The sequence below is a fragment of the Amblyomma americanum genome, chromosome 10 (assembly GCF_052857255.1).
Source record: "Amblyomma americanum isolate KBUSLIRL-KWMA chromosome 10, ASM5285725v1, whole genome shotgun sequence".
Lineage (NCBI taxonomy): Eukaryota > Metazoa > Arthropoda > Arachnida > Ixodida > Ixodidae > Amblyomma > Amblyomma americanum.
Genome location: NC_135506.1, coordinates 88,642,752 through 88,668,695, shown reverse-complemented (window position 1 = coordinate 88,668,695; position 25,944 = coordinate 88,642,752). Strand labels below are relative to the sequence as shown.

General features: G+C 48.2%; 1 protein-coding gene across 1 annotated transcript in view; it reads right to left on the bottom strand.

Annotated features, from left to right (window-relative positions):
* The window catches only part of LOC144108535 (ATP-binding cassette sub-family C member 3-like), a 104,136-nt gene that overhangs the window by 9,605 nt on the left and 68,587 nt on the right, over positions 1-25,944 (bottom strand). Inside the window, exons 12-16 of the mRNA XM_077641748.1 lie at positions 20,085-20,417; positions 17,013-17,114; positions 8,864-9,037; positions 6,915-7,073; positions 4,989-5,155 (exon numbers count right to left, since the gene is read on the bottom strand). Coding sequence (XP_077497874.1) covers positions 4,989-5,155; positions 6,915-7,073; positions 8,864-9,037; positions 17,013-17,114; positions 20,085-20,417 — 935 coding nt within the window. The remainder of the gene's footprint in view (positions 1-4,988; positions 5,156-6,914; positions 7,074-8,863; positions 9,038-17,012; positions 17,115-20,084; positions 20,418-25,944) is intronic.

The window sequence follows — 25,944 nt, the reverse complement described above, 5'->3', positions numbered from 1 at the left end:
AAGAAGCCGCCGCAAAGGTGCGGCGACGTCGTTCGTGCCGCCGAAGGTCGTCGAAGAAAGCAGTCACATTTGAGAAGAATGCCCCAAACGCATCTGCAGCTTGTCCGCCTCCACCAAAATCTGTACCAAAACAAGGGAGCCCGGCGCTTGGTGAGGCTGGACCTGTTGCCTCAGATTCAACTTGGCCACCACTGCCAAAGCATTCTACGCCTATAGGGTCAGGGATGTTGGCGCACTCAGGGCAGTGTGCAGCGCCTACGACTGATCCAGCCAACAGGCACGATCAAGGCCATGGCCCAGATATGTAAGTGATTGCAATGCTCACGACACTAATGAATGCCATGCGTGCTCTACTTTCCAGCCTACACACGCCAGCAGCACCTAGTGCACTTTAAGTGCTGGACGCGTTACATCCAGTTCTTGCGGCTTTACAGTAGAAGGCATCATGTCTCCTTCGGACCTGTCTTTTCAAAAGAAAGTCAAGCAAGCTTTCATTTTCCAATAGAATGCTCGTGGACTCCAGTCCCGGATTTCCGATTTACGGCACTACGTCTACGAGAATCACTTCCCCATTCTTGTGATTTGTGAACCGAAGACCCCGACAATTTTGCGAATATCCGGTTACGAGGTATTTGCATCACCCACGCGAAACAGATCCAGCAAAGTCATCGTCTACATTCGACGTGAACTTACATATGTGCAACATTCAGTTCCTCCGAACAGAGACAATCAGTACGTTTGCCTGACAGTGAAGAGCCGAGACCTGACGTTTACGATACTGGCGGTGTACTTGGCGCCGTCAAGTCGTTTCGACGCCAGAAAGTTGAGTGGTTTGACGGAAGCTACACCTGCTCCGTGGGTCATTATGGTGATTCAATGCTCATCACACCATGTGGGGAGGCGTTAGGATGGACGTTAGAGGAAGACAGCTTGTGTCCTTCTCCTCTGACCATGACCTCCAGTGCCTTAATGACGGAAGCACGACCTATATTTGAGGGGTGACTTATAGCAGCTGCTTGGATTTGACTTTCGTTTCACAGTGTCGTACCAACAGCGTCCGGTGGTTTTCGGATGTCGAAACCCATGGCAGCGACCATATCCCAACCTATCTGATTATTACCGGCCATTCTAAATTTTCCCCAGCCACGTGTAGGCAGCGCATTGACTGGACAGTTTTTAAATTACTTATGGAGGCTGCTTGCACAGAGGGCGTCTCTACTGGTCTTGAACCAAAAATTAAGGAGGCCATGGAACACGCCACCTGCCCCTTTAACCCTGTCGCTAAATACACCAATTTTGACTTCGAATTGCAGCGACTACGATCACAACGGCGCAGGGCAGAGCGCTGATACCGACGCACAAAGTCGCGCCTAGATTAAGAGATGCTAGGCGCATACAGAAGAAGATTCAGCGCAGAATTAAGGCACTACAAACACAACGCTGGAGGACATTTTGCCAAACACTTGATCCACGGAAGCCTTTGTCACGCGTTTGGAGCGTAATTCGGGGTCTTCGCACGTCCCCTCAACAGCGCTACCCGTTCAAATCCGTAGCGCTCCACCAAAGGCGCAGTGTGGTTGAGGTAGCAGAAGATTTCTGCGCAAGAATAACAGGCCCTCCGAGTTCAGGCGCAACGCTGCACTGCAACAATGTTCCACCCTCAAGGGATTCTCGGATAGATGCACTATTCTCCATGGAAGAACTTCATGCTGCGCTAGCTTGTTGTAGAAGGTCATTACCAGGGCCCGATGGTGTGACGTACTCCGCAATTGCCAACCTTGGCCAAGAAGCTCGACCGGCTCTTTTGGACACTTACAACAAGTCATGAACTGCTGGCATAGTTCCTCATGATTGGAAGACCAGTCGTCTGGTTCCACTCCTTGAACCGGGGAAATCACCGCTCGACCTTTCGTCATACCGTCCAATTGCACTCGCCAGCTGCGTCGGCAAAGTCATGGAAAGAATGCTGCTCACACGCGTGGAATGGTACTTGGAGCGATGTCAGATTTATCTAACCTTCATGTCTGGGTTCCGACGGGGCCGCTCTTCTATCCAGAACGTGGTTGATCTTGTAACGTCGGTGCACCACAGAAAAAGTTTCAAAAGATTGACCGTGGCATTGTTTTTGGCTATCAAGGGCGTGTACGAGAACGTAACGCATCAGGCCATTTTGAACGCAATCGAAGCTGCTGAGATCGGAGGCCGCACGTTCAGCTGGATACGCAGCTATTTATCAGAAAGGTCGTTTTTTGTCCTGACTGCGGACGGAACAACGTCCTTACACCTAAATTCGCGCGGTGTCCCTCAGGATGGAGTGCTTAGCCCAGTTCTCTCCAACCTTGCTCTTATCGGCCTGGTCGACGTATTGCCACAATCTGCTCAGATCTCGGTGTATGCAGACGACATCTGTATTTGGGCATCAAGGGTGACCCGTCCTCAAGTTCGTGCAAGACTTTAAAAGGCGGCATCGATATTGACATCTTATCTTCGATTGCAGGGCCTGAACATTTCGACCGAAAAGTGTTCACTTGTGGCGTTCACACGCAAAATAATGTCACGCTACACAATTCGCATTAATGGTGAAGCCATTCCCTATGAGAGAAGCCACAGATTCCTTTGTGTTGTCATCGACAGGAACCTTTCGTGGGGTCCACATGTCTACGACATGATAAAGAGACTAATTGCGATTGTCCACGTCCTCTCCTTCCTCGGGGGAAGTCCAGGGGCGCATCAGTGCGCTCTATGCTGCAACTGTACCGTTCCCTTTTTCTGGGCTACAAGCGGTACAGTCTTCCGATATTCAGTTCCATTAGAAAGACAAATATCAAGACTCTTCAAAGTGTGCAAGCGCAAGCACTGCGTATCTGCCTTGGACTGCCTAAATGTGCATCAACAGCAGCAACTGTTCTTGTTGCCCGGGAACATCCTGTTACTACATACATTGCTGTTGACACCATGAAAACACATATACGGCACCTCACACGGGTTCCCTGTCATCACCTCGCAACACTCCCAATAATTAGGCCGCGTACTGCATTCGCCAAAGTCATTGAAGCTCATCGCGCATATCTTCCATCGGAGTTCACCCCTGCGTCAAGACCGTGCTCACCCTTATGGAGTCTTCATGAACCTCGGGTTCACTTCTATATTCCTGGAATTACGAAGAAAGCTGGTATATCACTACCCGCTCTCAAACAACTGACAATGAATCACCTGCATTCTTACCACAGTCACCGAATACATGTTTACACAGATGGATCAGTTCACTCGACCAGTTCTGCGGGGTCGGTGGTGATACCGGCCAGATCCATCTTCATGAAAGTGAAGACGACCTATCCAACATCTTCAACTGGTACGGAACTCGCAGCCTTACGGGCTGCGGTAGAGTTCATCAGTCAGGAACCTCCGCATGACTGGACGGTTTTCACCGACTCTAAAGCAGCCCTTCAAGCTCTGCAAGCTGCGCTACGCCTCGGGTCGCAGGAACAACTTGTTGCTGAGATCCGTCTACTGTACCACGGCACCGTTTCGAAAGGTCATGACATCATTTTTCAATGGCCGCCAGGACACTGTGGTATTAACGGTAATCACCAGGCCGATGCGGCTGCGCGTTCCGCTCACAACGACTGACTTCCAGTGAGGATCCCAATATCAAGACCTGACGCAGCGTGTGGGCTTCGCCCTTTTGCGCTGGAGCTCACACTTTTAGCGTGAAACACGGGAGAGTTTTGCAACCTCCGCCTCAAGGCACTGGACCCTGGACTGCGCCTTCTTCTTCCACGTAACTTAGCACGTCGCGACGCAACATTGTTATGCCGTTTATGGATCGGTGTTGCTTTTACCAACCACTATGCTTTGCGGATGGGGATGGCCGACAGTCCTGCCTGTGAAAGCTGCGGTTGTGAGGAGACCATCGCTAATCTCTGTGAGTGCCCTGAATTTGCGAGTGCAAGACATACACTGTGTTGTGCCCTGGACCGCCTCGATCCTCGCCGATTAACAGAGCAAAAGATACTCGGTCCGTGGCCACAGCAGTCGACTGCCCTCAAGGCATACAAGGCACTCTTTGCCTACTTGAGAGCGACTGGGTTGAGTGACAAATTGTGACAGCGTTGTGCATGTGTGTGTGTGTTATGCCTTTTTCCCCTTCTCTCTTCCTTCTTTTAGCCCCCTAATCCCTCTTCCCCAGTGCAGGGCAGCCAACCGGAGCCCCTTTCTGGTTAACATCCCTGTCTTTCCCTCCTCCTCTTTATCTATCTATCTACGCTACTACCTCGTCTGTTCTTCGAAGACTGCCGAGCACGCTTCTTCCTATCGCCTCCGCCGAGTTGTTAACTCATTGCGGGTGCAAGTCAGCCGAATAATGGATTTCTTTGGAAGCCTTTCGGTGCCTTCCTGACTGCCGGGCTGCCGTCACCACTACATGGCAATATTTCGGCTAGTGAAGTGGCCTCGTCGTGGCTGCCTAACAAGTGATGTATAGGTAGTTCGCAATATGCATCTCCTTGAATGTGTTTCAATGTGCATCAAATTATTCTTGATTACTTGTAGTTGCCTTCCACATTGCCTTAACGAATAAATAACAATAAGTGCGAAAATAGTTCAGTGGTCGGTGCTTATCTTTCCCAACAGCAGAAATTTAGAGGACATCCGTACATGTATGTTATTTTAACCATTCAGTCTGAAACGGATTTATATTTGCTGTGACTGGCTTTCATACCGCTCAAGCAGGCAAAAGCAAAGAGTAACAAAAGCTTGTTACGCCCACTTCTCTCTATAGCTAGCATTCAGACATTACTGACGGCGTCAGTGGATTAGCTGATAGATGCTACGTAACCTTTCTGTTCATCAGGATCCTGTGTGCCCATTCCATGCTGCGCTGTCTTATTTAAACTAGATACAAGGATCCGATACGTGTGCGCCCTGCACTTCGCGGTAAAACTGAGTTTACTGTATTTACAACACATGATATTAACTTAAACGCTCACCTTAAGTTGTTGCCGCCATCCGTTGTTTCCAACAGCAGCTTATTGGGATCCTTGGTGACGATGCCGGCAAGGTGGGCTTTCTCCAGAGCCCACCAGATCTTTTCGTCCGAGTACGAGTTGCTCGGATCCAGGTTTACTCGCAACGTTCCTCTCACAAGGCTTGGATCCTGAAAAGTAAAATATTGTTACCCTGCACTGCTATCATCACCAGCTGAACTAGTTCACTGCATAAAAAAGGCCTTTCCTATTTGTACCGTGCCTGACCCCGAGTGGGCCACGCAGCAGCGTTCGTTCCTTTCTCACTTTAAGTATTTACGTCAGGGGTCAATAAGCTCTCCTAAAATTGTTGCCCTTGCTCATGGTATGTCATGTCATGCCCATGACACGTCATGATGCTGCATAAACGTCCAATTAACAACGTCCTGCGCCAGCTGCGGCCACCATATGCCCACAAAATGCATCTCCTCCGCCCATCCGGCCAACTCTTTGTCGACTCCTGCGATGTTTACCTTATTTTGATACCCAATCCGTTACCCTAGTGAACAATCAATTACTCGACATACCGGCATCCAACCCGAGGCAGTACGATGCGATTTAGTTTTTTTGGCATTATAATGATGTTCCTTGTGCGCAGCTGACTCAGGGCGCCCAGGTATGGCAGGTAGTGGTTTTGCAAGGAGTCCTGATTTCGATAAGACGACCGTTCTGCTCATGTGGATGAAAATTAATAGAAGTATGGAGATTTCAAAGCACTCAAAACTAAGTGCTTCATCACTCCTTGTGCATACATGAGAGGAAAAGAGTTATTGCACAGGCGTGAACATGTGTGTGAGAGCTGGCAGGTAAATGTGAAACGGGTGGCTTAGGTTTTACAATTAGGCTGATTTTTGTTCGTCACTGTCACGATGCGTAGAAAACGCCATTGGTGGCAATATAATCATAGTTGTTAAACAGCGCTAGTGATTGCCTTTGTATACTGCTTCATTTTTGTGTCAGCATGTGTGCTGCATTTTACAAGCTGATGAGGTCAAAATTAGCAGCCTTTCTCTTAACTACGCAGACATGGGTTAGTGCGAGCATAACCTACTGGTTTAGATCTTGTCGGTGTCGTCGCACAGTCATTAGCTGCACTTGTTTAGAATTGGTCCTATGATCGGGCAGGCAAATTATCAGGCTGGCTTTCGTAAAGAATATTCCACACAAGAACATATTCACACTATCAATCAGGTGATAGACAAATGCGCAAAATATAACCTATGCACATACAGGGAACCGCAGCTGAACTCTAGCCTGCGCATATTCATCCTACGTTGCATCTAGGTCTGTGGAATGACAATGACGGGTGATGCTTGAGATAGCGAATGATGCCGCGGAATACAGCGCGATGTGGTGACCAAGCAGCACATCGATGAACAGGTTCAGGGGAGGTTACGGCAGACGAAGCAAGCAAGGGCGCATGCCTATGATTGGTAATTTCGTCATTAGAGCTTTTCAGTGAGTTGCAGCCCGCTTTTACGCACACCATTTAGAAGAGTAAGAGCTTTATTGTTCTCGAGAGAGACAAACTATTTTGTAGAAGCCCGCTGCTGTCTCTGACATAAATTCGCAGTTGTACGCCAAGAAACAACGCGCAGGCTCAAAAAAAGAAACATTAGGGCTGCCATTTTTGCCCATAGATTACCGTTACCCCCCGGTGTGTCAAGGTGCTAACCATTAGCTTCGTGTGAAAAGAGCATCGGTTCACTCGACATCTCTCCGGCTTTCGCTGATTTCGCCGCCCATTTTAACAAATATTATCGCTTCTTGTCTTGTAATATCGCTTCTTGTCACATTCCCGACATAACATTGTTATCGTAATAGTAAAAACGCACGGAAAAACATAATCTGCACGTGACAGCGGGGCTCACGTTCCATGCAATAGCTCACCTGCGGAATTACGGTGATACTTCTGCGTAGCTTGGGCAGCGGTACCTCGCGTATGTCAACGCTGTCGATGAGGATTCGTCCCTCCGAGGCCTCGAGCATGCGCAGAAGTGCGAGCACCATGGACGACTTACCTGCGCCCGTGCGACCGACGACGCCGATCTGGAGAGGATTGTCGTACAAGGCTTTGCTCTCATGACCTCGGGTGCAGTTTACGAGATTCTCCACGCTTTCTTGGCTCGCCATACACGTAGAATAAACTAAGCACTGACAATCAACCGCTTACACATGCTGTTTTGAACCGTATCCGCAGTATATTTTATAGCTGCGAACAAGACACGCAAGGAATGATTGTTGCATTTAGGACCGTGAAATGAACTCCAACGTTTCTGCGAATTATTCATTCAGATTCAAGTGGCAACAGGCTCTCGTATTCAATTTAGGTTGTTCTCTCAGAGCAAATTAGATTAAAGGAGATCGCAACTCTGCTGCGTCAGCTAATTGCTGAATGTCTAATAAGACCAATGCACGCGAGTTGCGTTGCCAACGAACAATTTTGAAGCAAATAGAGAAACCTAGGCAGAGCCGCAACAACAATGTGTTTCGACAGCGTCGGAGGTTGCATAAACGTTACGACCAGTAGCGGAAGATAGCGCAAGAAAAATGTGTGTCAAATATTTCAAACTTCTCACGTAGGCATCTCATGGTATTTAGTGCTTGTAGAATGATTCCGCCTACATTCCGGTACGTACTCGTTGGCTATTCATTCCTCAGAATAACATTTAAGGCATGATCTACCTTTGATAACCGCAGGCACGAACCGTAAATTCCATGTCCTTGTGCCTGTGCCAAAAGCAGCGTCGTGTAAAGGATATGTCTTCGACATATTTCGCACGTTGATCAGGCAGGATTACGGAAGACTGGAATATTGATGGTGAGTTTTCATGGTGCAAGGGCATCTCGGGCCACAGAGAGCTAGTGTACCAGTTTGTTTTAGACTACTCGAGGTGAGGTCAAAGGCTCATTTCCCAAGCATTTCGCCCCAATGACGCCGAGCACGAGGCCAGGGAAAACCATGTACCCATTGCATCACCGGTGGGTTCCCGGCGGCACTGGCAACCTAACCCCGCAACTCCTGCTCGCGAGCCTGAACACGGCAACACTACTATGCGTTTATCCGAATGGTTATCTACCAGTCCAGCATGGTATCTTGTTTCCTTTCATTTTTTGGCTACTGTACTTTTACCGTGGCTCATTTTCTTCACTTTTCTGCATTGGAGGGTTGCGTTGTATCAATGTATTGAGATATTTTGCAGTATATATGCACAAGTGAAGACCATATGACAAATTATTGCGCTCATTCCTTCAGCCGCTGCGGCGTGAAATCAGACAGCACTATACAATTGCTGTATGTAAACTTCGCAGTGTTACTAGCATTTTCAAGTTTAAAAAGGGAACCTAACTTTGCACGGCAAACAACCTTTCGAAAATTTTAAACACGTCGCAAGAAAAAATTGACGTAAACATGTGCTCGAGGCGCGCTGTATAGAACACTGAATATATTTTCCTACTTATTTTTAAAGACTGACCCAAATTAAGAATGCGTCAAACCTTAAAGCGGCGCACTTTCATTTAGCCACGCTTGTCGTCCTAGTTCGAAGCACGCGTCAAAAAACAATAAGTTGTAACCAATGATACGGCTACTTGTGCCAGCGCTAACATGTATAATTCAACTAAGGAGACTGTTGTTGCATTTAATGCATATCAGGAAAGCCCACAACAAAATGTTGAGAGAAAAAAAAAGTGATCCCATTTTAAGAAAGCGCTTTGCCTTTATCATCTTTAGTGGCGGTTTCTTCTCCACGTTTCTCTCTTTCTCTCAACCTTTCAAAATTGCATCTCTATATCAATGCAAAAATACAAAAACAAAAAGCAATGTGAACAACGCTTACTTTTTCCCTTGGTTCTGCAGTGAATGTGACGTTGTTTAAGACGTTAGGCAAGATGCCAGGTTTGTAGGAAGCCGAATAACTGTGAAATTCAACCTTTCCTTCCGTTGGCCATTTCGCCAAAGATTCTGCGACTGCAGCTTTTTTTTCTTCGGTCCAAGTCTCTCCGACATCTTTCTGGCAAATAAAACAAAGAAGCATTTGTATGAAAATATTGGTATCTCGAATATAGTTAATAAATCTTTGTTAAAACTTGTTCTAAATGAAATAAATCTTCAAAATTATCGATGCATATTTAAGTTTTAAATGAACAGTTAATGTGGCGAGTCAGAGAGCAATGGAACGCTTGAGAATGCTTCGCACAATGTGAAGTTCATTTCATTCTCTCATGCCTCAACGAATGTGTGTTACTGCATTTCGCCTCGATTGAAATGCGGCGACGCTGGCAGGCAATGCAGCTGATAGATAGATAGATAAAGAGTAGGGAAAGACAGGGATGTTAACTAGAAAGGGGTTCTGGATGGCTACCCTGCACTGGGGAAGAGGGATTAGGGGGCTAAAAGGAGGAAGAGAGAAGGGGAAAAAGGCATAACACACACACACACACACACACACACACACACACACACACACACACACACACACACACACACACACACACACACACACACACACACACACACACACACACACACACACACACACACACACACACACACACACACACACACACACACACACACACACACACACACACACACACACACACACACACACACACACACACACACACACACACACACACACACACAACGCTGTCACAATTTGTCGCTCAATCCAGACGCTCTCAAGTAGGCAAAGAGTGCCTTGTATGCCTTGAGGGCAGTCGACTGCTGTGGCCACAGACCGAGGATCTTTTGCTCTGTTAATGGGCGAGGATCGAGGCGGTCCAGGGCACAACACAGTGTATGTCTTGCACTAGCAAATGCAGGGCACTCACAGAGAAGATGAGCGATGGTCTCCTCACAACCGCAGCTTTCACAAGTAGGACTGTCGGCCATCCTCATCCGGAAAGCATAGGGGTTGGTAAAAGCAACACCGATCCATAAACGGCATAACAATATTGCGTCGCGACGTGCTAAGTTACGTGGAAGACGAAGGCGCAGTCCAGGGTCCAGTGCCTTGAGGCGGAAGTTGCAAAACTCTCCCGTATTCCACGCTAAAAGTGTGAGCTCTAGCGCCAAAGGGAGAAGCCCACACGCTGCGTCAGGCCTTGAGATTGGGATCCTCACTGGAAGTCCGTCGTTGTGAGCCGAACGCGCAGCCGCATCGGCCTGGTGATTACCGTTAATACCACAGTGTCCTGGCAGGCATTTAAAAATGATGTCATGACCTTTGGAAACGGTGCCGTGGTACAGTAGACGGATCTCAGGAACAAGTTGTTCCTGCGACCCGCGGCGTAGCGCAGCTTGCAGAGCTTGAAGGGCTACTTTAGAGTCGGTGAAAACCGTCCAGCTGTGTGGAGGTTCCTGACTGATGAACTCTACCGCAGCCCGTAAGGCTGCGAGTTCCGCACCAGTTCAAGATGTTGGATAGGTCGTCTTCACTTTCGTGAAGATGGATCTGGCCGGTATCACCACCGACCCCGAAGAACTGGTCGAGTGAACTGATCCATCTGTGTAAACATGTATGCGGTGACTGTGGTAAGAATGCAGGTGATTCAATGTCAGTTGCTTGAGAGCGGGTAGTGATACACCAGCTTTCTTCGTAATTCCAGGCATATAGAGGTAAACCCGAGGTTCATGAAGACTCCATAAGGGTGAGCACGGTCTTGACGCAGGTGTGAACTCCGATGGAAGATATGCGCGATGAGCTTCAATGACTTTGGCGAACGCAGTACGCAGCCTAATTATTGGGAGTGTTGCGAGGTAATGACAGGGAACCCGTGTGAGGTGCCGAATATGTGTTCTCATGGTGTCAGCAGCAATGTATGTAGTAACAGGATGTTCCCGGGCAACAAGAACAGTTGTTACTGTTGATGCACATTTAGGCAGTCCAAGGGAGATACGGAGAGCTTGCGCTTGGACACTTTGAAGAGTCTTGATATTTGTCTTTCTAATGGATCTGAATATTGGAAGACTGTACCGCATGTAGCCCAGAAATAGGGAACGGTACAGTTGCAGCATAGAGCGCACTGATGCGCCCCAGGAATTTTTCCGAGGAAGGAGAGGACGTGGACAATTGCAATTAGTCTCTTTCTCATGTCATAGACATGTGGACTCCACGAGAGGTTCCTGTCGATGACAACACCAAGGAATCTGTGGCGTCTCTTATAGGGAATGGCTTCACCATTAATGCGGATGGTGTAGCGTGACATTATTTTTCGTGTGAACGCCACAAGTAGACACTTTTCGGTCGAAATGTTCAGGCCCTTCAAGCGAAGATAAGATGTCAATATCGATGCCGCCTTTTGAAGTCTTGCACGAACTTGAGGACGGGTCACCCCTGATGCCCAAATACAGATGTCATCTGCATATACCGAGATCTGAGCAGATTGTGGCAATACGTCGACCAGGGCGATGAGAGCAAGGTTGAAGAGAACTGGGCTCAGAACTCCACCCTGAGGGTCTCCGCGCGAATTTCGGTGTAAGGACGTAGGTCCGTCCGCAGTCAGGACAAAAAACGACCTCTCTGGTAAATAGCTGCGTATCCACCTGAACGTGCGGCCTCCGATCTCAGCGGCTTCCATTGCGTCCAAAATGGCCTGATGCGTTACGTTGTCGTACGGGCCCTTGATATAAAAAAATGCCACGGTCAATCTTTTCAAACTTTTGTTGTGGTGCACCGACGTTACCAGGTCAACCACGTTGTCGATAGAAGAGCGGCCCCGTCGGAACCTAGACATGAAGGTTGGATAAATCTGATATCGCTCCAAGTACCATTCCACGCGTGTGAGCAGCATTCTTTCCATGACTTTGCCGACGCAGCTGGCGAGTGCAATTGGGCGGTATGATGAAAGGTCGAGCGGTGATTTACCCGGCTTAAGAAGTGGAACCAGACGACTGGCCTTCCAATCATGAGGAACTATGCCAGCAGTCTATGAATTGTTGTAAGTGTCCAAGAGAGCCCGTCGAGCTTCTTTGCCAAGGTTGGCAAGTGCGGAGTACGTCACACCATCGGGCCCTGGTGATGATGACCTTCTACAACAAGCCAGCGCAGCATCAAGTTCTTCCATGGAGAATAGTGCATCCATCCGAGAGTCCCGTGAGGGTGGAACATTGTTGCAGTGCAGCGTTGCGCCTGGATTCGGAGGGCCTGTTATTCTTGCGCAGAAATTTTCAGCTACCTCAAGCACACTGCGCCTTTGGTGGAGAGCTACGGATTTGAACGGGTAGCGCTGTTGAGGGTACGTGCGAAGACCCCGAATTACACTCCAAATGCGTGACAAAGGCTTCCGTGGATCAAGTGTTTGGCAAAATGTCCTCCACCGTTGTGTTTGCAGTGCCTGAATTCTGCGCTGAATCTTCTTCTGTATGCGACTAGCATCTCTTAGGTCTAGGCCCGACTTTGTGCGTCGGTATCTGCGCTCTGCCCTGCGCCGTTGTGATCGCAGTCGCTGCAATTCGAAGTTAAAATCGGTGTAGTTAGCGACAGGGTTAAAGGGGCAGGTGGCGTGTTCCATGGCCTCCTTAATTTTTTGTTCAAGACCGGTAGAGAAGCCCTCTGCGCAAGCAGCCTCCATAAGTAATTTAAAAACTGTCCAGTCAATGCGCTGCCTACACGTGGCTGGGGAAAATGTGGAATGGCCGGTAATAATCAGATCGGTTGGGATATGGTCGCTGCCATGGGTTTCTACATCCGAAAACCACCGGACGCTGTTGTTAAGGCACTTTGAAACGAAAGTCAAGTCCAAGCAGCTGCTATAAGTCACCCCTCGTATATAGGTCGGGCTTCCGTCATTCAGGCACTGGAGGTCATGATCAGAGGCGAAGGACACAAGCTGTCTTCCCCTAACGTCCATCCTAACGCCTCCCCACATGGTGTGATGAGCATTGAATCACCATAATGACCCACGGAGCAGGTGTAGCTTCCGTCAAACCACTCAACCTTCTGGCGTCGAAACGACTTGACGGCGCCAAGTACACCGCCAGTATCGTAAACGTCAGGTCTCGGCTCTTCACTGTCATGCAAACGTGCTGATTGTCTCTGTTCGGAGGAACTGAATGTTGCACATATGTAAGTTCCCGTCGAATGTAGACGATGACTTTGCTGGATCTGTTGCACATGGGTGATGAAAATGCCTCGTAACCGGATATTCTCAAAATGGCCGGCGTCTTCGGTTCACAAATCACAAGAATGGGGAAGTGATTCTCGCAGACATAGTGCCGTAAATCGGAAATCCGGGACTGGAGCCCACGAGCATTCCATTGGAAAATGAAAACTTGCTTGACTTTCGTTTGAAAAGACAGGTCCGAAGGAGCCATGATGCTGTCTACTGTAGAGCCGCAAGAACTGGATGTAACGCGTCCAGCACTTAAAGTGCACTAGGTGCTGCTGGCGTGTGTAGGCTGGAAAGTAGAGCACGCATGGCATTCATTAGTGTCGTGAGCATTGCAATCACTTACATATCTGGGCCATGGCCTTGATCGTGCCTGTTGGCTGGATCAGTCGTAGGCGCTGCACACTGCCCTGAGTGCGCCAACATCCCTGACGCAGTAGGCGTAGAAAGCTTTGGCAGTGGTGGCCAAGTTGCAGCTGGGTTTTGCTCAGTGCTGGCGCCTTAGCTGTTTTTATCTCATTTATTTCTCTTCTATCTCGCGCTCAGGAAAGCACACGCCATCCAGCATCTTTTTGTCCGTACATGACTACTGTATTAAACTATTTTGTTCTGACATCTTCATCTGACAAAATTTATCGCAGTGTATGCGTAGCTGCTATCGCCAATTGTCGGAGCAATTATCTCGTCAAGCTACCTCAAATCATAGCTTTTTGTTGCGGTCCCTCCTCGAACGAATTGAACTAAATAAATAAATTTTATTATCAGTAATATTATTACAATTTTGGAATGATGTGACTTAGAAGAGAAATTGCGATTATCGAAGAAAAATGATGGCCTCACTGAGTATTTCAGCTGTGGTTTTGTAGCTTTTTTCAAGAAAATATGAAAACCCCTATGGTGGTGAACCCGCAGTTCACGCTTAGCTGCTGCGGCATCCGGCTGCCAAGCAGGAGTTTCACCTTTTATGCGCACTCACACTCTCATGAGGCGAAATGCAAAAGGGGCTGTGGATGAAGTTTTCTGCGTTCCTGAAAGAGCTGCAGGCGAGTGAAATTTATTGGGCTCTGACCGTAACAATGGTCACCACCCGTTTTCCCTTAGCGGCATGGCAATTCTTGAACTTCCTTTTAAACTACTTCATGTCTGATAAAGAATACAGAGCATGCTATCCAAACAAATAGAATTTATTCAACATCATTGATGCTGGCGAGCACGGTCAAAAAGGCAGTTAGTGGCTTGACAGGAACTGTACCCCCTGTACAAGGCAACGGTGGCACGCACACTTCGACACATTGCTGTTTGTCACAAAGTGAAAAAGAAATGTAATATAGAAGTACGCACTTCGACAAGAATAATAAATAAAGAAAAATTACAAGGGGAGTACAGTTTAACACAGTTTTCAGCGTATATGTAGACCTGTCTACTAAAAATATTGGGAACATGTATAGCAAAATATTTTATACACAAATATTTACGAGCACGAATTTAAGCAGTGTATCGAACTCTATGTTACATGAAGTCAGTGTGATGATCAATGTTTAATGTTCCGATTTAACACCTTGGGAGTTGATACCGCAGCATTTGTTTGGCGTAATTATTACGAGGACGAGGTATGTACCATGATTCATTTGTGTAAAGATTAGTTCTCATCGTCAAATCTGCCAATGTATTACTACATTTTAACCAGTGCAAAAGCACAGATTCTTGCTACGTAAAAGTCGACAATGAGCGGACAGTGCCGCTTTCTTTAGCGCCAAATTCACCCTGGACATCCTTAAATGAGTCAATATTTCACAACTGACTGTCAGGGCACCCTGGCCAATCCTCCACTGTTAGTTTGCGCCACTCCAACAGATGAACACAACAAGAAACATAACGACGGAGCGCTCGCGCCGTGCGAACAGACAATGCCAACAGACAGCGCCAGCAGACTACGGACGATTTTGCTCGGGGTTGGTACCTGTTATGTTAGAAGCCCACCGCGCCGATAGGTCAATCCCCTCCCCTCCGTACCTCTTCCTGGGAGCGGTCATCTCAGTGGGAAATAGAGGGGGTTTACTGAGAGGTGCGACGCCCGCGCTTAGGGTGCCTCGGTGCCAGCTACCCGCGCTAATCCTTTCGGCTCTGGCGCCGACCCATCCCCTACTGACCGGCCGTGCACGAGGGGTAGAACGGTGATAGCACATCGCGCGTTCCGGACGCTGCCCAAAACCGTGGGAAAACGAGAGAAGGACCCCGAACTGTCTTGTCAGAGTTGCAGGGGGCCGACGACCTTGTCCCGCTGAAGAAATTCCTTTGCTGTCAGCGGAGACAGCAAACCAGATGCGTGGCGCCTCGATGGAATGCACATGCAGCGAGCTGCGTACGCGAAAACGCGCGCCCGGCACTTTCCAAAAGGCACGGAGTCCACGGGGTCTGGCTCTGGTGAGCCCTGGGCTCCGCCCACTTGCATGTGCAGTGTCATTGCACTGTTATTGGTTAAAATTGGGCGTGAGCTGGTTTAGTGATTCTCCGCCCAACTATTGAAGGGGTTAAAATCGGCTGCAAGAAAAAAAGAGTTGGGAGGAGCGCGCCGAGTCTCTGTCTCGGCAGCTTTTAAACAGCCTTTTTTATTAACTCCCTTATCCTCACCTGCCTTGTATTCCGATGCCGTTATTAATAAATAAGTTTCGTCATAAGAAGTTCGAATAGGTGCCCCAACCAGCAGAGTTCCGCCAGACGAGCGGACAAAGACCTGAAGGCTCTTCGTACTGCTAACTGCCGTGTATATTCGATCACCGACCAGCCCAACCAGGCCATCCCATCAGAGAGGATTGTGGAATGTCTTAGCTGGTGCCGAGACCACGATTGACAGGAAGTTTTTAACTGCACCCATCGGATTATTGCCCGCGCACTAAAAACCGCAGTCAATGCCTTCACATTTTGACACCACCCTGGGTAATGTGGCTAATTGTTTGTAAAAAAAGAGGCGTGTGCACTGTAGGCCAGGAAAATTGCTAAACTCTTCAGAGCAGGAAAAGAGCGGCGCCTCCTCGAGGTCAGACGTGCGTTCATGATTTCAAACCTGTTCTGTTTACTTCTCCGCTGGACCGCTCCAGATAGGTATGCGCGCAATGTGGGAGGTGAGAGGCCTTCACAAAGGGACTATTCTGACTCAGAGAGCCCACCTCTGACATTGACTCCATTCAGAAGACAGCAACGCCGCACAGATGAGCATGAGACGTCCATCAGTCTGGCTATAAGGATATGACAGCATCTACAAAGTTTACAAGAAACGCCACCGTCCCTAGATGATGTTCATCCTATTGTCCTGCGATACCCACCGCAAAAGGAGTGCTAACTTCAAGTTCCGCGATATTTTCACCTCGGCAGACGGCTCCTAATTAAACCCTCCTATTACCATATTACAATTTCTTAGAATCAACTAAGTGACCTTTTGGCGCAAGGAAATCTCGTGTGGTTGTTCATCTTCTTTCTGACAACTTTTCTCTGCTCTCTTTCAGTTGCAGGCTGATGAGAGACCGCGCGATAACAAGGCGTATCTCGCTTTGCAAAACGCTATTACATGACCCAACATGTCGGGCTTTGCGGGTACTAAAGGTTTCACAGAATTTTCTAATTCCCATTCCCGTGCTTTTCCTTACTGATATTCAACCCCCAGGACCCTAAGGTTTATTCACAGATTCATAGGCCACATAATGGTCGGTCGCCAAGAATAACAGAGCTTGTTTTGAGCACGCCAATAAAAATCCTCATCCCTTTCTCTCTTTGTTACCCGGCACTTCGCCTTTGTATAACATCAACAAGCACAATTGTGGACGCATGCTTTTGGTCTCGAACAGTATCGTTTAGAACAGTTGAGTTAGTAACTACCTCGGGGCTGAGTTCCGTGTACTCCAGGCAGCGTTCAAAGGCCACGACCATTTGAAGGACGCTGAACAGCATGATGCCGAGGGTCATGAGCCCAAGGGGCACCTGCACCAGCCAACATCAAAATTAAATCACACGTGCTCTAAACACACACGCAAGAAAGGTTAAACCGTTTTCTTTATTCGAAACTTAGTCTTCGCAGGCAATTGGGACCGGTCAAGATTCGCTTCGCGAAATTAAGGGGTTGCCATTTATAAATAAAGTTTTATGCCCTTGTTACTGCTGTTTACCTTCTTCCAAGTGTTTATCTGCTTATGTGGGTTTATAGTTGCTGTAAAGCAGTAATCTGAAGTGTTTGTTTGTGTTTTACCACTTTATACTAGCAGCAGGATTTTTTGTGTGGGCCTGAAGCAAGCATATAGCAGCTGAAGAATCGAAAGCAAAGAACTAAGCATACAAGATATTTAGAGCACCTATAATCCATGCAATTAGCCTCGTATGTTGAAGACAATAACACGTAAAAAATAGCCCCCTACCGCCCGCCCCTGAGGTCTGCCAAATAAAACGTGTTACGAGTATACGAGTGCCTTCTACTCAGCCGTCACGGCTATCATTCAGGACATGCACAAGCTCTGTTTCCCAAGGTTGAGAGAAACCTCCCGTATTTCACGCTTCGGAACCGATTTTACATTTTTCAGAAAATTCTTTCGTACTGAACCTTAGCTTGTAAGGGGCATTTGCGACAGCGAGTCGAATTGCTACTGCTCACATCAGGAAATCTGGCACAGCCTCACCAGGATTGCACGCCTGAAGCAGGGTGTAGAAAAGTAAAAAAAAATATCACTCCAGAAAAATACAAAAAGAAACCCTTCCCAGCCTATCGCATAAAAGGCAGCAAGCAGTGCGTATAACTGAACATGCCATCTAGTTAGCTCTCAGGCAGAGATTTATTTTATATTTCTATAGCTTAATGCTGCTGGCGAATTTCCTCTATACACTCAAGTTTGCAAGCTGTGCGTAGCGAAGACGTTTCAGCGCGTCTTTTCCCCAGTTGACCCCGGGCGTTCAATCTCACAGTTCTCGCGTAGTACTGACAATGATCGCTTTCTTCCACGCCTAGATATTAATAGCGCTGTCCTCGGAGCATTTTGATGCACCAGCATTACAGCCTTCAAGTCGCGAAAACTGCTTTTTGGTGCTCTCTGAAGCCTCCAAGAAAGCGTCAGCAGAAAAAGAAAACGTATCGCCTCGAGTAGGATTCTACACCACGGTAGCGAGAACAGATCACGCTTGCTTGCCACTGATTTAGTCCACTCGTTCATCGCCGCAGCATCTCGCCTCATGAGTTTAACTGCCAGCTACTCACACTGCGCTTCAGGCACCGTCGTCTTCGTCAACTGCCATCCGCTTAGACACCCCGCCCCCCCCCCCCCAAAAAAAAAAACGCAAGGAATCTCCACCTGACGAGCATGGAGCAAGGCACTTCAGAAAGGCACAAGATTACAACACCCCCCCCCCCGACCCCCCCCCCCCCTTCAAAAAAAAAAAGCTCAAGGAAGTGCCATTTGACCAACATGGAGCAAGTCACACAGAATGGTGGAGGGTCTTAACTACCTCAAAAGGGTAACAAAGAACTTAAATTGTCATTGGGGTCAATAAATTCAGTTCATCAAAGCAAAAAGCACATGAAACTGGAGATCATTGCGAACGCGCATTCTCCTGCGCATCAATCGCATTGATCTCATTGATCCGCCCCGAATTTTTCGACTTCGTCAAGTTTCTATCGCGCACCCCAACGATAAGCAGCAACCGTCGTTAGGAACCTTGTTGCCGGATCGTGCAATGTCAATGCATCAGTACGCCATTCATATCAGTAGCGCTAAATGTCATGACAATCCACCAATGCCACATTTTTCCAACAAGCAGAAGCTTTTAACTTTGGGCTTGACGGTGGGCAGCATCACGTTACGAGCTCGGCGCGATGGGACATCGGCAGTCCTAAGTATAGCCTTATGCTGAGGTGAGGATCCATGCCCGACATTTAGAGCTCCCGTCTAGGCTTAATCAATGCAGTGTAGTAATAGTTTCGACTCCGCGCTGTTTGTTTATGTGAAATGCAGTTACTTTGTAAAGCTTTGGTTTTTTATTTCTCGTTTGGTACGTTAACACACCCTTTTGTGAAGCTTAGGAAGAGAAGGTCTAACCAGCGAAAACAGATGCAGGACAAAAAAATAGGAGGCACACACAAAACACCGCTGGACTTACAGCTGATTTATTATGATGAAGAAACCAACATTCGTATGTTTTTAAAAGCAAGCGCGTACTCCGAACAAAGTGATGTAACGAAATTACGAAGATAAGACCGGACACACCTTTTCCGTGTTAAAAATTGAAGGATCCGTTATGGATGTCTGCTTATTTATCACTGGATTTTAATACCGAATAGGAGTGTCGGTTTTTATATTTTCTTTCATCACCTTGTTGGGAGTGGGCGCTCGTCCAAGAAAAGCATAAAAATGTTGCTTTCTTTATCAAGATAAATCAGTTGCATATGCAGCGGTGTTGTGTGTGTGCCTCCTATTTCTTGTCCTGTGTCCGTTTTTTCTGGTTCTACCTTCTGCGCGTTATGAATGAACTAGCCCAGCAATTTGCGCTTTAAAGAAGAGAGCTGCTTGTTTTTCGGCTCCGCTTTCTTGTGGGCTACTCTGGAAGAAAGAAAGAAAAGGAACTTATCGAGAAGTGGTCTTAGTCGGGCGTATTGGTGCATGTTAATGGAAATGACTGAACGGCGCTAACAGGCGGAACTGAGGACGAGAACGCAGTGCATGTGTCTGTATTCTTCTCATCCATCCCGAATGTTCAGTCGTTTCCATCAACTTCTCGAGAATCCCAAGTGCAGGTTTGGTCGCGTGTAAGAGGTACAAACGCAAACAGATGTCAGCGTAATTTTCATCCTTTTTATGTCTCTGCAGTTATGGGATTTCCCCTGTGGTGCATGACGAGAAAAAAGTGTCTAATTTATTTCCCAGCATTACCAGTGTGGAAAGGCCTCAGACTGTGGCAAAGAACACGAACCGAGCAGGCGGCGCTTAAAGCGAGTCCCAAGCTGCTGGGGTTCGGTCCTCCGTCAGCGGCAAAGGCGGTGTTCGCGAGCAGCGTGCTTAAGACCACCAAAAATGCGGCGCTGGATGCTATCGCTCGCGTGAGCCGGTAGCAGGTGGTGAAAAGGCCGAAGGCACGCATGGTCTCGTCCGTGAGGCGGCAGTAATGTCTCTGGAACCGCTCCAACACTCCATAGGCCCGGAGACTGCTCAATGCGTCCACGGTTTCGGTGACGATCTGGAAGACCCGGGAGGACGCAAGGCTGTCGCCGAACCTGGCCTTGTGCGACACCTTCACGGCTAAGCTCTGAATAAAAAAACAATGCGAAAAAAAGCTTCCTTGTCTCAAAGCTTCGAAAAGTAATTTCGGTGCTTTGACGATTTTCACCATGAAACGAAATACCCCGAGAAAAGCTGTGCTGCATTTTCTCTTGAAAACGGAGCAGCCGTACGTAGCTTTGTTATGAAATTGTGCTCATGGTTCAGCTTGAGAATGCCACAGGCGGCGAATCTCAGCAAAACATCAAATTACGCGCACGTAATTGGGTTCGTCATATCGACGGAAATTGTAATCACTGCATGACATGTAGTCACCTTCTGTCATGCATCATAATCGTCGACCAATGCTTGACAATGTCAAATGCCCCACGATGGGGCGCTACAGCCTCAGTGTCGTGTAACTACTACTAAACACATTTTGCCTGCTGGTCTATGCTCCAGCGTCATACAAACCTGGCACCGCGGCAACAAAACCTAATAGCTGTCTTTTTCATCGAATCCCAATAGTGCATTGTTTCTGCATTTTGCCAGGATCATATTAAAGCATAGCTTTAGCCATAAACACATTGCGGTGGTAGGTGTCCTAAAAGGCGCGACGTAACATTGTGATGTGAGTGCCCTTTTGATTCAGAGCAAATGCATCAAGCTGTATACCTAATTCGCTAATGACGTTTTAAAACAGAACCAGGCTAAAGGATGTGTAATTCATGTACTCCAAAGGAAGTAATTTACTTTTACATACTGCAGCCAAATGCAGGAAACAAGAAAATATATAAAAACTGCACAATGAACAATAAGGCCGGATAGAAAAGCTAAAGGATACCAGGGGCTCGTGATGGTATGCATAAAAGTTACTTTGAAATGAAAGAGTAGCGAAATTCGTTCAATACATGTTCGCTTCTTTCATATGAATAATTCCACAAGCATACTAAACATAAGAGTAAATCCTGAAACATTCGGCTTCTGTCTTCTTCTTCTTCTTCTTCTTCTTCCTTTTCTTCTTCTTCTTCTCCTTCTTCCCTTCTTTTCCTTCTTTCCTTTCTTTTCCTTCTTTCCCTTCTTTTCCTTCTTTCCCTTCTTTTCCTTCTTCTTCTTCTTCTTCTTCTTCTTCTTCTCTGTACTTGTTCTCTTATTTCTTTATTTTATCTCTATTAGCTTGGCTTTTGCCTCTTTGATAATTGCTTCTTTGACACCGACGGCAGCGTCCTGTGAACCCCACTGACCCTGCTATCGTAATTGTGCAGCATTTCCTGGATCGTCCAGCACTGCCGGTTGAAGGAGCCGTCGGTCAGCGCGGATGGCCTGGCCTTTTCTACCGAGTTAACCACGGTGTTCTTCCGAGCTTCCAAGGGCTGTGCCCGCCTGGTGCCCAGCTGCCAACGCAGTTGTGGCTGCAATCACTGCTGCAAACAATCGACTGCGCCTTCTCGCCTGTCGGAATTGGCTGGATAAATCAAGAGCTCCGGGCGAAGCAGTCATTTGGGCGGCGGCATGTCCTGCTAGCACCACTGACCCTGCTGTCATAAATGTGCAGGTTAGTTTACGCTCCTATTATCCTATGTGACGTAACCATGCTTCTGTTTCTGTCCCTGCCAAAGGCCTGTTGTACCTTTCTGTACAGTTCTTCCTGGTGGGTTTCTGCCGCGGTTAAAACAATGCCCGACGAATGCTGAACTTGTAATGTGGATTTTCATGAAAATGAAGGACATGTAGCTAGTTCCGAGTGTGGAAGTGAATGCCATTTAGGTAAATGTGCTGGTATAACGGAGAAGTCATTCAATGGAAAGTCCGTCGCTGCAATAAAAATTTGGCGACGCCCAAATTGCAGGGGGTCGGTATTCAGTGGTAGCTCTACTAATGAAACAAGAGGGGGATGGATATGAAAAACACCCTTGCCTCTGTTATTCATCAACTAGAAAGCCACACTGCCATGCCAACGCATGTCTGCCATTTTCGAAGACTTCAGGAAAGCCATCTCTGTCGCAAGACAATGAAATTAATGTACTAAGAAAGAGGTGCAGGAACTGGAAAAAAAGGAACATGAGAACCAATCAGTCCAGGCTCAACTTCGGCGGGAAGTCAACGACCTCGAATTTCAAAATAAGTAGTTCAATATCGGAGTTCATAGAGTGCTTTTTGTGCAAGGTGAAAACTTGCACACGGTGATAAATGAAGCTGCAGACGAGCTAGAAACGCCCCATCTGGTCGAGCATGAGATTGCTTCAGTACGCAGGTGACCCACTCAAAACGTTAAGGTGTCTGTAACAGGTTTAGAGGGGATAACGTTCCAAAGCGACTCAGGCTACGAGAGACACCGCAGCGAAGAGCTTCGGAAATTTCGACCACCTGGGGTTCTTTAACGTGTTTAGTACATGGGCCTCTAGGATTTCGCCTCCATCGAAATTCGAATGCCGCGGCCAGGACCGAACCCGCGTCTTTCGGGTCAGAAGCCGAGCACCATAAACACTTAGCCACCGCAGCGGCGGTACCTGAAATAATCGTATGTTTCACAAGGCAGGTGATCACGGAATTTTGGTTGAGCAAAATGAGCAAAACAAACTAAAAGATAGTCAGCAGCGCATTTTCGTCCAGGGAAACCGGACCCGGCACAACAGAGACCTGCTACAAGCAGCAAAAGGCTGGGCAAAAGAAGCTGGGTTTAAGTATATATTATATGCGCATGAAAAGGTTCTTGTAGACATGACTGGCGAGGAAAACCCATTCGTGCCCATTGCCGAGAGGACTGATTGCCTTCTCCTGAATTCAAGTGCCTACGCGTAGATAACCTTCAGGAAAGAATGAAAAGACGACTGAGCATGATTTCTGCTCGCCAGGCGGCCTGAACAGCAGGGTATCTGATTTTACATATAGTTAAACTCCTCTGCCCTCCTCAGGATGGGGACGTCTTTTAGCAGTACGAAATAGTACTTCAGGTCTTCGTCCGGGGACACGTTGCCGGTTGGGGCAGCAATTCCAACTTCTTAGAACAAAACTTATTTATTAAAGACGGGACCGAAATACAAGGCAGTGATGACAAGCCAGTTTAAAGAAAAGGCTGTTTAAAGAAAGGCTGTTTAAAAAAAGGCTGTTTAAAAATGGCTGTTTAAAAAAAGGCTGTTAAAAAAAAGGCTGTTAAAAACGGCCGAGCTTGAGACTCGGCGCGCTCCTCCCAAGTCGTCGTTTCCCGCGGGATTTAAACCCTTCGATACTTGGGCGGAGCTTTACCAAACCAGCTCTCGCCCAATCTGAACCAATAGCCATGCAATGTACAAGTGGGCGGAGCCCAGTGGACCCCGCTCTTCCTGGAACGTGCAGGGCGCGTGACTCCGCGTACGCAGCTCGCTGCATGCACATTCCATCGATTGCCACGCATCGGATTGACAGCTAAGGAATGTCTTCCGCGGGACATGATCGCTCCTGGTAACAGGTGCGGGGGGGGGGGGGGGCATTGTCCCCGTGGGCTGTCGCGAGCCCAGTGGAATGCGCAGCTCGCTGCATGCGCATTCGATGCACCGGTTGCCACGCGTCGGGACAGAAAGGATTAGTGCCGCCTTTCACCCTAAGCGCGGGCGACACGCCTCGACGTACATTCCTCGATTCCCCCTCGGGCATGACCGCTCCTGGTAACAGGTGCGGGGGGGGGGGGGGTCCCATCGGCCCTGTGGGCTTCCACTTAACACCTCCCCACCAAGAATGTTGGGGGGACACTTGCTGTACACCCAGCATACCGAAGCCCACAATAGCGCCAAGAATGCGGCCTTCTACAACATACAAAACGCGCGAAAGCAAAAGGGTCCGGGCCTCCACTGGCCGCTGTACCAGCACAAAAAAATACACTTCAACATCCTACTAACAATTGGAAGAAGAAAAAAACATGCTAGGGAGGATACCTTCAGGCATGCAGACGCCAGCACAACTCTTAGTTACACATTTCAGTTAACAGGACGACAAGCACAAATCAGACCCTTTGGTAAAATCATAAGAAAAATCATACGTGCAACAACATTGCCATGAATGCGGGTTAAAGAAAACATACCACAGTTTTCATGAAGTTCTATGTACATCACAACACAATCCCGACGAGGGCAAGACACATAATAACACGGTGCTCTTCGTCAGAGACGGATTAAATATAATCACAACGCGAACAGTTCACACAGGACACAATTTGCCCACTGGCATGAAACTGTCCGATCACTTTCAAAGTCACTCGTCACGTTCCCCCACTCTCACTCACTGCCCCATCGTGTGCTCGAGCCACAAGGAATATTTACGCCTATCGCAACTTGGCAGTGGCAAAGTGGGTTAAGGCTATGGCCATTATGCATTTGTCCCTATCCCCCAGGATCGAACATGTCTGTTCGCACGAAAGTGTACATTGCGCGCTTCAGGAAGCACCATTCTCGCATTCGTCCTGCTCTGGGGTTGTCTCTCTCATCTTCCTCGAAGGAGAGGCCGACCGTCTGCGCATATGGGGCACAAGCCTCCGCGAAAGGCTTTAATTGCTCGGGTCTAGAGAACCTCTTAGAACGTGGCATGGGCAACTCAATGAATTCGTCATCAGAGACCTCCATGTTCTCGATCTGCCTGTCGCCCAGACCCGCAAGGAGATCGCAGCATGGGTCGCGCTTCGCCTCTATCAGCGGTAGCGTAACTTCACTTCTTCCAGGGCATGAGGTGAATCCCCCGTCGTCACTGCTTTGATTCCCCTCATCTAGAGCCAAGCTTATTGCGGCGTTGAACGAATCTGAGTTCTCCGGCTCAGAACAGCCTAGCCTACCCAGCTGTGCGGGCTTCTCCGACGCCGTTGTAAATGCTGCGCATGCCGTTTGAACGCGAACGCACATGCCGCTTTCGCAGCTCTCTGCCTGGCATGCTGGTGCTTCAGCTGGCAACAAAAGGTCACACGGTGCAACCGGGCCGTCCGAGCAGTTCATGCCGTTGCGCTCATCAGTGCCATTAACACCGCCAACAACCTGCTCGGCTGCCTCGCCAGAGTTGACCTGCACAGTTGTGTCATGCGTCGAATTTTTGCCGGCCACGTCTGTGGAGCTCACTTCCACCTCGGGAATAAACGGCTGCTTTTCTGTTCCGACAATTGAGGTTGACTGCACAACGTGCGACTCCTCGACGCTCGTGGTCGCTGCACTATCTGCAGGAACCCGGGATTTTTCTCGACTGCTCTCAATAAGCATAGATTGAATGCCGCTGCCGCTATCCTCTCTAATCGCCGCATCGATCAGCGTTTGATCAGCGTCGTTCACGATGATAGGGCATGGCTGTGTCTGTGCCGTCTTCGGCAATGCACGCGCAGCTCTCCGTGAGTGTTTCTGTTGCTTAATTCTCATCCTCTCCTGCCGTAGCTTCTCTTCGGCTACCGCCAACTGGCGCTTGAGGTCTCGAATAATGGCGTCGCCTCTCTCCTTTTCTATGGCCCGCTCGGCCTCTGACATTTCTGCGCGCTCGGCGCCATACTCATACTCATCATACCCATAGCCACAGCCACTTCGCCAACTAAATGTAGCCATTGTGCCTTGCGTAATTCTAACCTTACG